Source organism: Halyomorpha halys, unplaced genomic scaffold, assembly GCF_000696795.3.
Source record: "Halyomorpha halys isolate HHAL.00 unplaced genomic scaffold, Hhal_1.1 Scaffold900.1, whole genome shotgun sequence".
NCBI classification, from domain to species: domain Eukaryota; kingdom Metazoa; phylum Arthropoda; class Insecta; order Hemiptera; family Pentatomidae; genus Halyomorpha; species Halyomorpha halys.
In genome coordinates this window covers 348,126-362,621 of record NW_027114997.1, presented here as the reverse complement: position 1 = coordinate 362,621, position 14,496 = coordinate 348,126, and the positions used below count along the sequence as shown (strand labels likewise).

The window sequence follows — 14,496 nt, the reverse complement described above, 5'->3', positions numbered from 1 at the left end:
TTTTTGTATATTATTTTAGTGGTGGAAGAGGAATAAGGATACTATGAACGGATTGAATATTCCTTAGTTTATAAAATTATCATAAATTTAATTTAAATTGTTAATGAATCATTATTACACTGATCCTAATTTTGCCTCCAACTTTGGGCTAAATCGGCCAATTTCTAAATATAGATGTGTCATGAAAATTACATTTGGTTCTTGCTTAAGCGGCAGTAAGATTGGAATTTGATAAAACTATTATTATTAAAATTATCTATGTACAACCAGTGCGAATCCTAAAAAAATCAACGAAGATGGATTAATTGAGTTATAAGGCCGAGTAATTCGCAGACGGGCAAATACAAAACCACATTCGTTCTTAGATTTAAAATATGAAACTCACGTGGAAATTTTCGATTTCGAGTACATGTATATTTTTTGCACTCAATATATAAATACATAGCTTCTCTGAATCCGATAATGTGGGAGCAAAAAAAAAAATTAAAAATCCGGCGTTTGGATGCTACTGTGCCCGCAACACACAAGATACCAAACCTTTTGAGGAAGACAGTTTGCATATTGCTCATGGGCACGTTATTGATTCAATGATGTTCTTGATATGACTTATGATATTTAAGTATCTCTCTATATTTTAATTTATAATATTTATAAGTAATTTCGGAAGTGGTTAATTAATCGGAAGATAATTATTTATTCTGTCACTGTAGCTGTGCGTCAAACTGAAGGGTTTGGAAACCAGGGAAAATCTGGTGGTTGAGGATGATTCATACCAAATCATCTCCTTGCACACCCGTTGGTCTAGTATAACTTTCTTAAAAATACTGCACCCCTGACCCTTCATGGGTTGTGGTGGTTACAGATTTTTTTATTGCATTTAATTTAGATTTTTCTATAAGTTATTTCATTTCAATATAAATGTTTTGTTACAAGCAGATTGCATCTACAATTTTTTTAAAAAAATCAACACATTTTCAACTGTTTCGTCTTAGGGCCTAGAATATGAGAAAAAAGACTAATGAAAGACTTGAAAAAAAAAAGGAAGAATGAAAGACTTAAACTTCTTTATTTATATCTCAAGTTTTGAAAATAATATCTTCCTTCAAAACATTTATTTTTTTTGGTTTATTTATTGATATTTACAACTGTGTAAAAAAATACAACCAGTAAATTTGATCATAATGACATAATGATATGATACTGGATGTAGAGAAACTACCCAGTAGTAGAACTCTAAAAACAGTTTACAATATAAGGTTACGAGGCCATCTTCTTTTCAGGCGCCTCGGAGGATTGCCAGGAATGGAACAGGAAGCAAGTTTAGAAACGAGTGGGTTTGGGTGGTTAGGGAGTTTATTATGGAAGGAATAATATCGGGTTCGGGCTAGATCGGTTACATAACATTTATTTGTAAGTGCGAATCAAAAGAAAAAACAAATCAAAAAAATAATTGATTATTACTTCATTAATTATTATGTCATAGAAAATAATTCCTAATTATTAAGAAAACTAGCTGAATATATTTTTTAAAACTAAAATAATGGCAAGTTTTGATTCAGCTTCTAAACATAGTTATTTTTAAAAATAACTTAAACCAAAAAAAAAAAAATCAGAACAGAACAGAACTTTTTTCATTCCTGAGGGGCTTAAAAGTTTTAAATCCACGAAACCACAGTTACTTAGAAGCTCTGGTCTCTTTTTAAGTACTTCCTATTTCGTCTTTCTTGGACTCGTTAGAAAGAGAGGTGTTTCTTCTTTATAGATAATACAATAAAAAAAAGTCCTACTTTTCTTATTATAAGTATTTATAGTCAACTTGGATAATATTTAGAAGAATAATCTCTGAGGGTAAGCTAACGTTAAAGGTTTTATTTAAAAAATGAGTGTTTAATGGTTTTTTTTTTTACATAATCTAAATATATTCGATTTTATTCCAGTGTATTCAGTGATCCATTTTACTTTAAAATTAAATTGATATGTATATATTTAATTACAGAACTATTGGAGGAATCCTGATTGCAATGATGACCATCGGTACCGCGTACGAAGCCATCCTGGAGAGCAGAGCTAAGAAATTCCGGAAGCACAGGAGCAACAACAATGAAGGAAAAATGGTCATGAAGAAGGACGAGATGTCAAAGTCTGACGAAGAGATGATGAAGTCGATGGACCCATGTCACAGTGAGTTTGTTGACTTGTATCTATGGAGATGGGCCCAGGTTTTATATCTAAATTTTAGATACAGCAGACATTAGTTCACTTTCATACAATTTTTATACTGTAAGCAGAGATGGGATTAATATATATCATAAAAACCCAGTACAAGATTTTTCATATCAATTTTCTACTGCATAAAAACTTTATTGATGTAAAAATTTGATAAATGAGAAATATCGCGTGCCTTCACGTCAAAAAATCAAAATTCTTATACGTAGTTGGAAATATATGATTGCTTATGGGAACTATATAATTAACTCTCGTCAGTGAAGATGAAAATTAAGCACTGATTTATAGGCTATTGGGGTTAATTTATAGATTTCATCTAAATAAAATTTCAATGCAAAGCTCTTCGGATTATTGATGTCGTATAGTTTTTGGCTCGTTGGGCAATAAAAGATAATATATTTTACAGCCAATGTAATTTTTCTACCTAAAAAGTATTTGTTCATTTAATAAGTTAATGTTTTTTCTCAAGCTTTGTGAACAATATTCAGCTGTAAGATGCTGATAAGAAAAGTAGATAAGTGTATAAATGAAAATATCTTAGGACCATTACTCGGACTTAGTAGTGCCTAAACATTTTTAGTATTATTACTGCAAACGCCACAAGTTTTTTAATATAGTTGCAGTATTTTATCGAGCTTGCCGAAAGGAATTCCTTTATAAACTCAGCGCTCTTTTACATGCTGAAAAAAAAAAATCTTTTTATTTCATGTATGTAAAACATTTGGTAAAGAGTTACAAAATAAACCACTAAAAAGAAAAAAAATCTGTTGAATAGAAAATGGTTTTAAATAACGTTTAGTTTTTTAATTATGCATAAATTATAGTAATTGTAATACAATATTGCAATCATATAATAATATTATATATAGTATAGCATTTATTTATTCAGAATACTCTCATTACTTCATCAGAACATAAACTTATATATATATATATATAAATTTTGAAATTTAACGATTTGAATGCCATTAGTATATTCATCAGTGCGTGGTTTAATTTTATTTTGCCTTCTTACTCCATAAAGGAAAGCCCTTGTTGATAAATCAAACGAATTAGTAAAAATAGGATAGACTCGACAAATTAAAGTACCTAAAATACACAATACATTATATTCCAGGTAAACCTTATGTTGTGAAATTTTTGAAAAAGTGCTGAAAGAGATTTTTTTTCTTTATGATACATCAAAATTGTTTACAAAATAAAGAATAAATAATGATAAGGTTCTATCCCATTATAAATTATTATAAGTTGAAAAGGAGTAGTTTTGATTATTATTCCTATCGGATTACTTAATAGAAAGACTCTGAAAATCATATCTTAAATCAGAATCATCATATTTGTTTTTAAGTGTGAATTAAAATAAAAAACAAACTAAAAAATAATTGATTATTACTTCATTAATTATTATATCATAGAAATACTTAATTATTATGAAAAATAGCCTAATATATTTTTTTAAAACTAAAGTTATGCCAAGTTTTTATTCAGCTTCCAAAACATACATATTTTTAAAAAATCACTAAAACCAAAAAAAAAAAAAGGATCAGTACGTTTAATTTAATAGATTTATGATTTCTAAAATCTAGCTATAAGTATCTTTCTTTTTTTTTTAACAATGTAGAGATGTATCTATAATCAGAAATCATTAAAATGATCAATGATATGAAACTGATTTTGAGGGCGCCATCTAGTTTCCAATACTACAACTGCATTTGTTGACCAAAATAAAAAGATTATTTTTTGTTTTCGTAATTATAATTCCTTAAATATTTTTTTATGTAACTGTAGGGTTGATATTAAAATTCATGTTTTGTCCATAGTTCTTTGAAACTATGTTCACATGCGTGTTTGAAGACCGTTTTTCGAAAAAATGTCTGAAGGGAGGTGGGGGGGAGTAGGACGGTAAAAGTCCTTATAACTAAGGAAAAACTACAGCTTAAAATTATGTATGTATATATATATATATATATATATATATAGGTAGTGTCGGTTCCATTTCTGGCAAAGGAGGACGTATGAAGTATCAAATGAAAGGGAATTTAGATTCTTAAGATATTACTAGAACTTTAATAAATGTTATTAATAAAAGTGAGAGGTTTAAAAATTCTGACTCAGAAAGGACGGCAGATTCACATCGTAAAAATTGTGTTCTAAAACATTTCGACAGAAGAAGAAAATATGGTATATTCGATGCTATGAAATATGATAATGCGGTTTGAAGCGTAAACTAGTAGTTTTGAAAAATTCGAATAAAAAATCCAGATTATTTGTTAAATATTTTCAGCATATTCTAACGTTACTATAAAATATTAGTAGCATTAGAATAAATGTTATTTAAAACTGATTTCTCGATAGAGCTAAAACATTCGATCGAGTCTGGCGTTGAGAATATGTTATTATTTTTCTGGAACAAATAAAATTAATTTGTAACTATGATAAACATAATATGGTGTTTTCCTCTATTTAATTAAGCTACAATGAAATAATCTAGAAATTAATAGGGAAGGAGGTGGAAACTTAGTCCAAAGATTCAACTTCCATAGAATTTGAGATGAAACTAGTTTTCCTAGATAATTCTACTCCTACAAAGTTATAGTTGTCTATGTGCACCTGTTGAACCAAGAGAGATTGAAAATTAATTCATAGTATTTCAAACATACCTGAGACAAGTTGCATTAATCAGTTCATATTATAGAGAAGTTGTTATATGAACTGTTTATTATAGGAAACTAGCTGTTATTTATTTTACTTAATAATGAATTATGATCATTTGGTACCTTGAAAAAAAATCCAAGCTGTGTAATTAAATTTTTAAGTGTATTTATTTTCTCAATTTCATTATCTGAGGATATAATTAACTTTTTCATTAAATTTATCTCCTGTTTCCAAATTGTACTGTTGATCAATTTATTTTCTATTCGTTATTTTAAATAATGTTTTGTTTTCCTTTTCGGTGTTCCGAATTGTTCACTAGTCCAAATTCCCTTGGTTTTAATTATTACGGATTACGAGACTCTGTATTGAGAAGTAGTATTATTTTTTATATTTTCTTTTATTATTCATTATATTTTTACAAATTTAAACAAATAAATATAGGTAACTGTATTTGAAGGACCTCATTAGAAAACTCACATTCTATTCAGAAAATTTTATAGGAAACTTGAAAAAAATACAATTTCAATATAACAAAGATTTTAGATTTTTTTTCAATATAATTTTGTGTAACTTTACTACATTTTGAAAACCAAATATTTTAATTAAAACCCCTGTTTTAAAATAAAAATAAGTCCTAAACCTAAACTCAACCTCTGACTCCAGTGTTGTCCGAATTTGCTTACCTCAACCTATTTTTGGAGTTTTATTGGTTGATAAAATATATACTTTCAATTAAAAAATATATTTTTTAAAATGAAGTTTTATTTTTATTTTTTTTTATTATTGTAAAATAAGTAAATATAGATAATTATATGTATAGGACCTAATTAAAAATTCTAATTTCAATTAAATAATGTTTTTATACCTGATTTTTTTTTAAAAAGAATTTTGTGTAAACTTTACTACATTTTCAAAATAATTTTTATAAATTAAATACCCACATTTTTAGAGAAAAATAGATGCTAGACTTAAGCTCAACCTCTACTGGTATTTGGCACCAGTGGAGTCCGAATTACCTCACCTCAGGTGAAGGGACAACCTCGTTTCGGAGTTTTATTGGTTGATATCAAATATATCCGGATATCTATGATTTTATATTTTGTTTAATAAAATTTTAGTTTTCCTTTATTTATTATGATAAAATAAATAAATGTGGTTAATTATATGTGAAGGACCAAATTAAAAACTCAATAAAACAAAGTTTTTTTTTTAATAATTTATCTATTGGTATTTACAACTGTATACATATATACACATCAAGTAAAATTTCTGTAAGTGATATTATGACATGATACAAACATGTGGAGAATCTACCCATTGATAGAACTCCAAAAATATTTCTAAAGGAGAAGATCTCGAGGCCATCTTCTTTTCAGACGCCTAGGAGGATTGTTAGGTAGTGAAGGAGAAGCCAGGTTAGAAACGAGTTGGTTTGGGTGGTTGGGAAGTTTATTATGAAAGGATTGGTATCTGGTTCTGGCCAAATCGGCAACATATGGGACATTGAGGTTCTGATGGATGATTTGATTTGTGAAGTAAGGAGCATTAAGGATTTTACGAAGGATTTTGGACTGTAAGGAATGGATTCGAGAGGAATCAGATGGTTTAATGGAGCCCCATAGCTCAACTCCGTATGTCCAGATAGGCCTTATAACAGTCATGTAGATCAGTCTTTTGTAATGGATTGGAAGTTTGGACCGCTTGTCTACTAAATGTTGTAATAGTCGGAATCGACGAGCAGTTTCCTGTATTTTCAGTCTTGTATGAGGATTCCATGTCAGTCCAATAAAACAAAGTTTTAAGACTTGAATTTTTTTTATAAAATTTCGTGTACGTTTATTACATTTTCAAAACTGTTACTAAGAAATCCTATTTTTATAGAAAAATAGATGCTCTGCAAATATAATGCCTTCTCTCAACATCCATCCACTGGCATTCAACACCACTGGTGTCCAAGTTTGCTTATCTCAGGTAGAGGGACAACCTTGGTTGAGAATTTTTTCCTATTATGTATGATTTTATTATTTAGTTTAAAATTAAATTTAAATTTCTTTGTTATTATTATTTCTATAAAAAATGATTTTTTTTTTTGTAAACTTAATATAAACTATTACTTGAATCAATATTTAACATATACATATAAGTAAGTCTATATTTAAAACCAATAGAAGAGTTACATTCACTTAAGAACAAAATAGGGTTCCTTCAACCACCCTTATCCTCTGCTGTTGGTTCAGGAATCTAAACATACTTTACTATATTGGAAAATGTCCGTCTTTAGTGACCTAAAATATGTTTAATTATCCGTGTGACGGAGTTATGCGTCCCCGTTTCCAAAAGACATAATGGCATAGCATTACTTGAGCCGGCTTTGCAATTACACTTATGAGACAGCCCTTGTATAATCTATTATCAACCTTCTAATTAAAGTGTTTACCTGACCTCTTGGAAGCGGGCGAGTTATTTCACCGGTGCAACCACGGATTAATAACCCATTTCATGTCAAATGTCATTGTTTTGGGGTTATTTATGCTTCGTAATTTATGGATCTGTATTTTAATATGGGTTTACCAGACCTTGAATATTTTTTGACTGACAATAGAAATTTCACTGCTATTAACAAACAACTTTCTAAATATTTAACTTTTAAAAAATATAATGTACAATTAAATTCACCTATTTAGAACACGAAATAAGAATGTTATCTTATATTCAAATTCTTGAAAGATAAACTATTGTTAATTGTCAAATAAAACTTAAAAACTGAAAATCTGATAAATTTAAAGGCAATACTACAGGTCAACGGTAATTTCAAGCCTGAGTTCTGGTTGCAAATTTTTATTTCTAATTCATAATGAATCAAGCAAGATAAAGTTAGCTTTTGTAGAAACTAGAACGATCTTTCTCACTTAGAATTAATTTTTATTCACACAATTGTTTCTAAATAATTCCAAAATTATTCTCCTTTTAGAATGACCAATATGAGCTCCGTATGACCAATACTTTCCTATACACCGCTCTTCTAAAATCATTATTTTCCTTAGTAGGTAAAAAAATAAAAAGTTTGTTATTATTTTCTGAAATACTGTCAAAAATATTCATTCCACGAAACAAATTTAATAAGCTTTCATTGCAGCGAACGAGAAAATATCAGGGCTCAATGGGTTTGCTTAGAAAAGTAATTTTAAAAAAATATTGAAATATTCTTCAAGTTGTAAATTTTTTTTTTAATCTACTAAACGGTAAATCAACCCCTATTTTACAAATTATACAATAGTTCATTTAATGTTACTATTAGTTGCTCAAATTATATAACTGTAATTTACTTGTATTCTGTAGTTTAAATAGTATTATTTTTTCAATACTTTTTATAGTGTAAGCAGGAGAAAATATATAAATTTCAAGTCTTTATTCCTGTATTTTATATTGCCTCTTCAAAAATGATATTTTTAATCACTTTTTGATTTAATGAAGATAACCTTTTGCATTTGTTATTTTTTTTGCAAAATGCGTTCCTCATCAGTTAAACTCAATTTTTTACGATTAAATTTTATTATTCAACCTTATATGTAAAATGAAATATTACAAGGTGATCATGTGTAAAATAAAATATTATATATTAAATAGGGTGATCAGTAAAAACGTTTTTACATAATACAGAGATTGTAATTAATTGAATAATATAAGATGCAAACCCGAGGGTACAAAAAACGAAAAAAATATTGTTCTCAGAACTTCAGAAACTGACGAATATTAAGGGCTTAACCCATCACAACTATTATGGATCCTGCGACCAAGTAAAAATGAAAGAAGACAAACTAGTCTGCTGAGTACATAGTTTAGAAGGGATGTATTTAATATCAATTCCAAAGATTTTTCTTAAAATCTGTATTTCATTTATTTTTGACATTATAATCACAAAAATAAAATTTTAGTTGATCAGTGTAATTACTTTTGATTTAAGTAACCGTTCATATTAAACTTACGAAAAAGGAAATTAAACGTTTTGCCATGGAAATAAAAAAAAACTAAAATTTAATTTAAAAAATTATAAAAGCATACTATTCATTTATATTTTCTATCAACCTGGAAAACTCCGAACTAAGGTTGTTCCTCGATCTCTGGTAAGCAGGACTCCAGTATTGATGAATGCCAGTGGGGGTTGAGTGAACATATTATATACGCAGAGAACCTATTTTTCTCTAAAAATAATTTTTTTTTGTTGCAATTTTTCTTTTGAAAGTGTAATAAAGTCATACAAAATTTTATTGAAAAAAATCCAGTTTAAAAATTTTGTTCTATTTAAATTAGAATTGTTTCATGTTTACTATATAATTTGCAGAAGAGAATGTGAGTTTTGCAATTAGGTCCTTCAACTTGTCAAAATTAAGAATAATAATTATTTTTGATATAATGGAATCTCGCTTATCTGAACTATTTAAAATCAAGGGTGTTCGGATTAGCGAGAAATTTGGATTACTGAACGGGACACTTTATGAGTAACGAATCAATTTATCAACAATATAATTTCCCACGGAAGAATAAGTTAATGAAAAGTTTAATTATACCCGTCGATAAAGAAATTGAGCAAATAAATTCCATTCTAAATTTTTTTTTTTTTTTTAGTTGATGTTTTTAATTAGATTATTTAAGCCTTAAGGTGTTGATAATAAGGGTTTATTGAATGTATATATCTTGTATGTTGAATGTATATACGTACTACAAACATACAATAAAAGGGTAGTTCAGATTATCCAATGGTCCGGATAAATGAGATTCTGCTGTACTTCAGTTCTATTCGTGCCGCATTTTCTTCAGTAAATCAGTTTTTTTTTTTTATTCATTTATTTATTTTATACCAGATCGGTCTGGTGAGTCTTACATGGTTGATATAACCGTTACATTATATATATATTTTAACAGTTGATTATGTGGGGGGGAGTATAGCCTCGTACAAAATACACCCCTAACTATACACAATGTTATAATTAAAAGGAAAACAATAAAATAAATAGATAAGAATAATGCTTCTTAATAAAGGAGAAAAGTAAAATTAATAACAAAAAATAATGATATTTGTACACTTAACAAAACAAACAATTACTTTCTAATGGTAAAAAGAAACAAGTTAACTTGAAAAAGGGACAAGAGAAGAGAAAATAAATAATAATAAGTAAAATAGAGGTAGTGTGAATAATGAATTAATAAATATAGAATTTATAACAGAATATTCTGCAGCACCCTGGGCTTCAGACTTCGGGTTGAGGTTGGGGTTCCCAGATTGTTGGTCACTGTTCCTTTAATTGTCGGTATCCGGGAGTGGAACCGTTTTTTGATGTAATTCCGTATTGACTCCATTTGTAATTTTCGATGCAAGTAGTAAAACAGTTGGTTGCTTGGAAGGGTAGAACGTGGTTTAAATAAAGTATTCGTTTGCATCATTGAAGTTTTAGGTCGAAAATCAATCAGATAAAGAGCAGATAAATATATTAAGAGCAAGATTGGTTTGTATGTTGACCAAATTGCAGATAGATTTGTATGTAAGATAGCTACTGAGGAGCTATTTACGTTTGTGTTCCAGAAAATATCGAGCACGTGATGTATTTGTTGACAATGAGGACTACGATTTTTGCAAACTGCGGATATCTTGATCCGAGAAAAAACGAGAATTTTATCAGTTATAGAATTAACAGATACAGCGGTTGAAGCAGTTTATTAGTGGATGGTGGGTGTGGGTCTGACCAATTTCAATCTAGAAGAGGAAGGGGGTCACTGTATCAGAAATATCTCCAGAAGACAATAATCGCCTGGGGAGAGGAGTTAAGGACTTGAAAGTCTATGAAAGAACAACAACCTTAGTCGAGCTTCACACACTGCTTACAAAAGCTTTAGTGTCAGATCAAATAGAACTTGTCTTTTCTATAGACAGTACTACTAAAACAATTTTGTAAATAACAAAACACAATCGAATAGCAGAATTGAAACAAGTAAAAGTAAATTGAAATTCCTTTTTTAATTAAAATTCAATTTCGAAAGTAAATTGAATTTTTGTTTTATTTTAAACCTTACATCGTACTTTAAATATTAAATTGTCAAAGGTAACTTATTAATGGAACAGACTCTTTTAACTGCTCGTTTTTATTTGTTTCAACAAGGTTCTCTTCATTAACACTTGTAATTTTTTTTTAACTTTAAATTATATTTATATCACCAATTTATTTATATAAAACTCATCGATTTTTTTAGTATTTAAATTAAATTTATAATATTTTTTTCAGTCATACCTTAGTATCCATTGTTGTTTTGCCATTATTTCCCGGTAATTACTGGTAATAGCTCCCGGCAGTAGATTTACATTTAATCAGTCCTTCACTTGCTATTCTTCTCTCATCCAGGAAACGATAGTTAAACCCAAACCTTAATTGGTTATGTTACAAAGAAGTGACATAACTCCCGTTAAAGTGTACACTGGAAGACGAACGGCCTTAAGCAATCGGTCACAGTGTACAAATATTTAGGTAATAGTGGTAAAGTTCTTACATAACAATTTCTATAACCATATCGAGGAGGCCACTGCGTGTTTACGCAATTTAAACCGCAATTATTATACGATATGCTACTATATCAAAGTGGTTGCGTATTTTTGCAGTGTCTGTGAAATAACTGACCATACTTTATTAATTAGTAATTGGCATTCACATTCCTTACTTTGCAATAAGAACTAAATTTTATATTATTTTGGGCATACGTATGTTCAAATAATCACCTAAGCCGTCGAAAGATAACTGCTATTTTTCGATATACTGCTTGAAAAAAACACCATAACAGCTCAATTAGGTACTCAATGCCAACATCATTTTTCTCTTGACAGGATTTTCGGCAGCACAAGTGTACCATATTGAAGCATACTGCCGCTAATAAACAATACTTTATTCAGCTATACTTATTATTTGAGATTTTAGGAAGGATTATAGTTGTGAGTACAATAAAATTAGGTTCATCTGTGTCATAGCATAGTTCGCGTTTGCGCTATAACTCTCCTTGAGCATTTGATATAACCCCAGACAACATCTGCACGACCCCATGCTTGAGTATTCTTAAGGTCGCGTGTGATACTGTTGGTGCTGCATCTATCCCTTATAACTGGTCTTTAGCATCTGTCTGTTTATTTCCTCGTCTACTCCATTCTTCCTGGCCCCAGACTTTTTCGTTTTCTTCTTATCCTGGTGGCTTACCGATGTCGGGTGTCGAGCAGTTCTCGAAATGCCTTGTGCCAACTACTACCATCCACCCGTTGTTGAAGGATCTTCTTTTAAAAAGAAGAAATCTGTTGAGGGTGAAGATCATTTATTACTTGAAAACCTAGGTAGGTGACCAACCATTTCGGTGCAAGTGGCTAGTGGTTATTTTTTCTCAAGGAATCTACAGGTGGGTGGAGAGGACACCGGGAATCCATATTGTCCCTACGAGACCACAGCTTTCCCCGGAATCTTCCAAGTCCTGTCAGGATCTACGAGATAGATTCTGATGGCGGAGCACGTTGGGGTGAAGGGTTCCTTCTGCCTGGTTCGGAACATTTTGAGTTTAATTCTCATTCAGTTAATATTTATTTCCCGGCGGTCCTGTCTCTCCGATTAGTACGAGGGGGTAACTTCTAGGACCACTTGCCGGTTTAGTTCCCTTTCCCGCTCCTCCCCAGTAGTCTGGGAAAATCCACAGATAATGCATCTTCAGTTATATTTGATAGTACTCTCCTTGAGCATAAGATATAACCCCAAACAGCATCTGCAGAACCCCATGCTAGAGTGTTCTTAAGGTCTTCGTGACTTTTATCTATTCATCTTCTTTTGGCTATCTATTCATTCTTATATTTGCTTTGCAATTCTGCGTTGTGTAATATCTTGAATTCTTCATTGAATTTGTCTTTCTTCGGACTAAATATCCCTAGGAATATATGAGGAGAAGATGGTTGCAGTACATAACACAAATAAGTTGAGTCGGCCTTAGTTTTTAGCCTACATCAGGGCTATGAACAAAGAGAAAAATAACAACCATTGAATATAAAAAAATAAATAAAAAGGGAAAATATAAACTACAATTTAAAAAAATATATATACATAAAGTGATGAAAGAAGTGAAAAATAAAAAGTTTATATAGGTGATTAAGTATGTAAGTAGAACGACATAATCAAGAAATAAGGTCATATGATGTAAATATACAAAGAAATATGAATATATTAATTTAATAATAATTGAAAAATTAATGTTATGAAAGAAAAAAAAATAAATATATGGATTATATAAATTTAAATTTTTTTATTTCCTTGATGATGTTATCCTACTTATATATTTAATTACCGACATAAACTTTTAATATTCCACTTGTTTCATCACTTTATATACATTTTTTTTTTAAATATTCATTATGTATAATTATTTAGTATTACTAGGCTATAAACTCTGGCCGAAACGTTGGCACTATGAAATATGTTTTTATAACTTGTTATTTTCTAACCGTACCCAGTATATAACTGCACTTTAATGGTAGAAAATATTTAAAAATATTGCAGTGAATTATTTTTTAAATTGATTTTTCATTGTCTATGTTCTTTTCAGGCATGGGAAGAATGGGCGAGATGTTCCTAAGCTTCTCAATCCTCACCAACGGAAGGAAGATTTTGGACTGCGGAGCTCCAGCGAAGGATTCTCTCACATGCGTCCACGGTCTGAGATTTTTGAGTTTGGCTTGGGTCATCATGGTCCATACATACTTGCAAATCTTCGCAATTGCCGGTAACATTATATTTTTTTTTTATTACTTTGGTGAATGTAGATAGTGATAGATAAATAAATCATAAATTTTTTTAGTTGTTTATAATACGATAAATTATAATATTTATTCAAAAATAATTTAATATCTCTAAAACCATAGATTGCCTATTTTTCTGTAGATCTCAAGAAATATCTAAATATTAGGTTACCTGACAACTCATGAATGATTTTTCTATTATGTGTTAGCGTGCAATAATTTTACATATTGTTTGATGAAACCAAATGTGATATAAAGTTTTATAAAAGGAATCCTCAACAGAAAAAAAAAATGTGATGCTGTATTTGTCCATTTAATAGCTTACGAATACTGTGTCAATGCACTTATCATTTTTAAGAACCAGAATCAGACGCACCCAATTTAGTAGTCCAAGGAGACGAATCGATGATATCCTTGTCTGCATCATTGAATACAGATTTATTTAATTAAATTCAAAAGTTAAGTGCTTCTGATCAACAATTAAGGGAACAGTGATTTGCACGCTATAACCATAACATTACTATAATGTAAGCGTTTAAAAAACGTTTAGATTTGGAATGACATTTGTTGAGTGTATAAAATCTACTCAAAAATACGATTCATCGAAAAGATTAAAAAAAAAAAATGAAACACTGCCCAATAGGATGCACTTTAACAGATGGCTGATCAGATGGCTAATCATCGAATCCATCTAGAATCGCCGGGTAAGCGATGATGGGTAATGCTCTGACAGAATGACTGCACTGACAAAGATTATCGGGGAGCTGAAGTTGGAATCGATATGTGATATTGTTGCTGGAGCACAA

The 14,496-nt window shown here is 29.7% G+C and overlaps 1 protein-coding gene across 1 annotated transcript in view; it reads left to right on the top strand.

Annotated features, from left to right (window-relative positions):
• Positions 1-14,496, top strand: part of LOC106686974 (nose resistant to fluoxetine protein 6) — a gene marked incomplete at its 5' end in the record, with an annotated part of 93,474 nt that overhangs the window by 54,197 nt on the left and 24,781 nt on the right. Inside the window, 2 exon segments of the mRNA XM_014430596.3 lie at positions 1,997-2,181; positions 13,498-13,674. Coding sequence (XP_014286082.3) covers positions 1,997-2,181; positions 13,498-13,674 — 362 coding nt within the window.